General features: G+C 56.4%; 1 protein-coding gene across 3 annotated transcripts; it reads right to left on the bottom strand.

Annotated features, from left to right (window-relative positions):
- LOC110387130 lies at window positions 7-1,298 on the bottom strand. Of its 3 annotated transcripts, none has more exons than XM_021374957.1 (4): window positions 1,072-1,298; window positions 789-998; window positions 602-697; window positions 7-437 (listed from the first exon to the last, which is right to left on the bottom strand). In XM_021374957.1, exons 1-4 carry the CDS (start codon window positions 1,211-1,213, stop codon window positions 217-219), a joined length of 669 nt encoding a protein of 222 aa, XP_021230632.1. In that variant the 5' UTR covers window positions 1,214-1,298; the 3' UTR covers window positions 7-216. The 3 variants fall into 3 exon arrangements, 2 of the variants coding, with proteins under 2 accessions (XP_021230632.1, XP_021230633.1); XM_021374958.1 differs by having other exon boundaries at window positions 789-860; XR_002432406.1 differs by lacking the exon at window positions 7-437 and having other exon boundaries at window positions 463-697; window positions 789-1,052; window positions 1,132-1,298.

Genomic DNA, 1,304 nt, shown 5'->3' with positions numbered 1-1,304 from the left:
GGGTTCTTCAGCACCCGCACCTGAAAGAACAATCGTGGTCACTGCTGCGCCTCGTGCCTAACTGGCAATCTCATCGGAGCTCTGACACCGCCATGAAATGTTCTCTTTTGTTTTCGTGGCCTCCTGGAACAAGCAAAAATCCCACAGCGCTTCCCTGGGATGCAGGGACCGTGGCAGGAAGATTCCTGCTTCTCCTCGCCATCTGCTGAATGCGGTTCAGGCGGCTTCCTTCTCAGAAGGACAAAGTTCCCGTCTCCGCGAGATGTGGGTGCAGCGGGAGGGGAGCAACCTCTCACCATCAGCCATGGAGCTCTCTGCACGGCCTTCACCTGCAGCGCCAGCTGCGTGCGTGTCCTCTGTGTGCTCACGGGAGACGGGCATCGCGCGGCTGCTGCCTTCCTGAAATGCAGCCTCGTCCACAGGCGCTCCGTCGATCTCTTTAGAAAGAAGGAAGCAGAGTGGGACTGTAAATATCTGCTCTCATCTGGAAGATGACATCCCAAGAAGGCACTACTTCTCAGAAGACGTCAGTAGTTTCCACCTATGGGAGCAGAACGCCGGCTTCCCAAGCCTTATGGTGAACAGACAGAAATACACCCACCAGGCACTGCATTCTCGCACGGGATTTTCCTTACAACAGGGTAAAACCTTGGCAAATATCTTCCTCTTCCCCGTTTTCCTGTCAGTCTCGCAGGCCCTTAACAGAATGTACAGAGACACATATCAGACGAGCCAACTATTGAGCTGAGCGCTCCCTTTGGTGAAGTGCATCAAGACACATTACCCACCCCTGGGATACCAGCGGGGCTGCGGTGCAGGAAGCTGCTGAGGGTTTGGCACGGCCCTCTCTGGAGGCACTTCTGCAACCAAAGAACCACGAGAGCTTTCCATCACGCACCGCCATCTACGTCGCTGCGTAACGGCACAACTGAAGAGCAGATGGCAGCAGGGGATGGTGCAGGGACAGGGCACGCACGCGCAGCTCTGTGTTCTCACTCCTGCAGACGTGCCACGCTGACCTCAGGGCTGCGAGCCGGCAGCTCACAAAGGACCTAGAAAGCCACGACATACCCATGTCATCTGCTGCAGCATCCGTCCCGGGAGCCAGCTGGGATCCTGCATCCCATTCACCTGCACTCAGATCTGTGAACAGGACAGAGCAGCTCCTGTCATACACGACCATATCCGCCTCCAGATGGGAACAACAGGGCATTACTCCGCAGCACTCTTCTCTCCCTTCCACACAGCAGCATCTCAAAAACAGGTGCTGGGTGCCTGCAGCGGCACCGTGCACTAATACACAA

This window comes from Numida meleagris, chromosome 21 (assembly GCF_002078875.1).
Source record: "Numida meleagris isolate 19003 breed g44 Domestic line chromosome 21, NumMel1.0, whole genome shotgun sequence".
Taxonomy (NCBI): domain Eukaryota; kingdom Metazoa; phylum Chordata; class Aves; order Galliformes; family Numididae; genus Numida; species Numida meleagris.
This window is presented reverse-complemented; position numbering and strand designations above follow the sequence as displayed.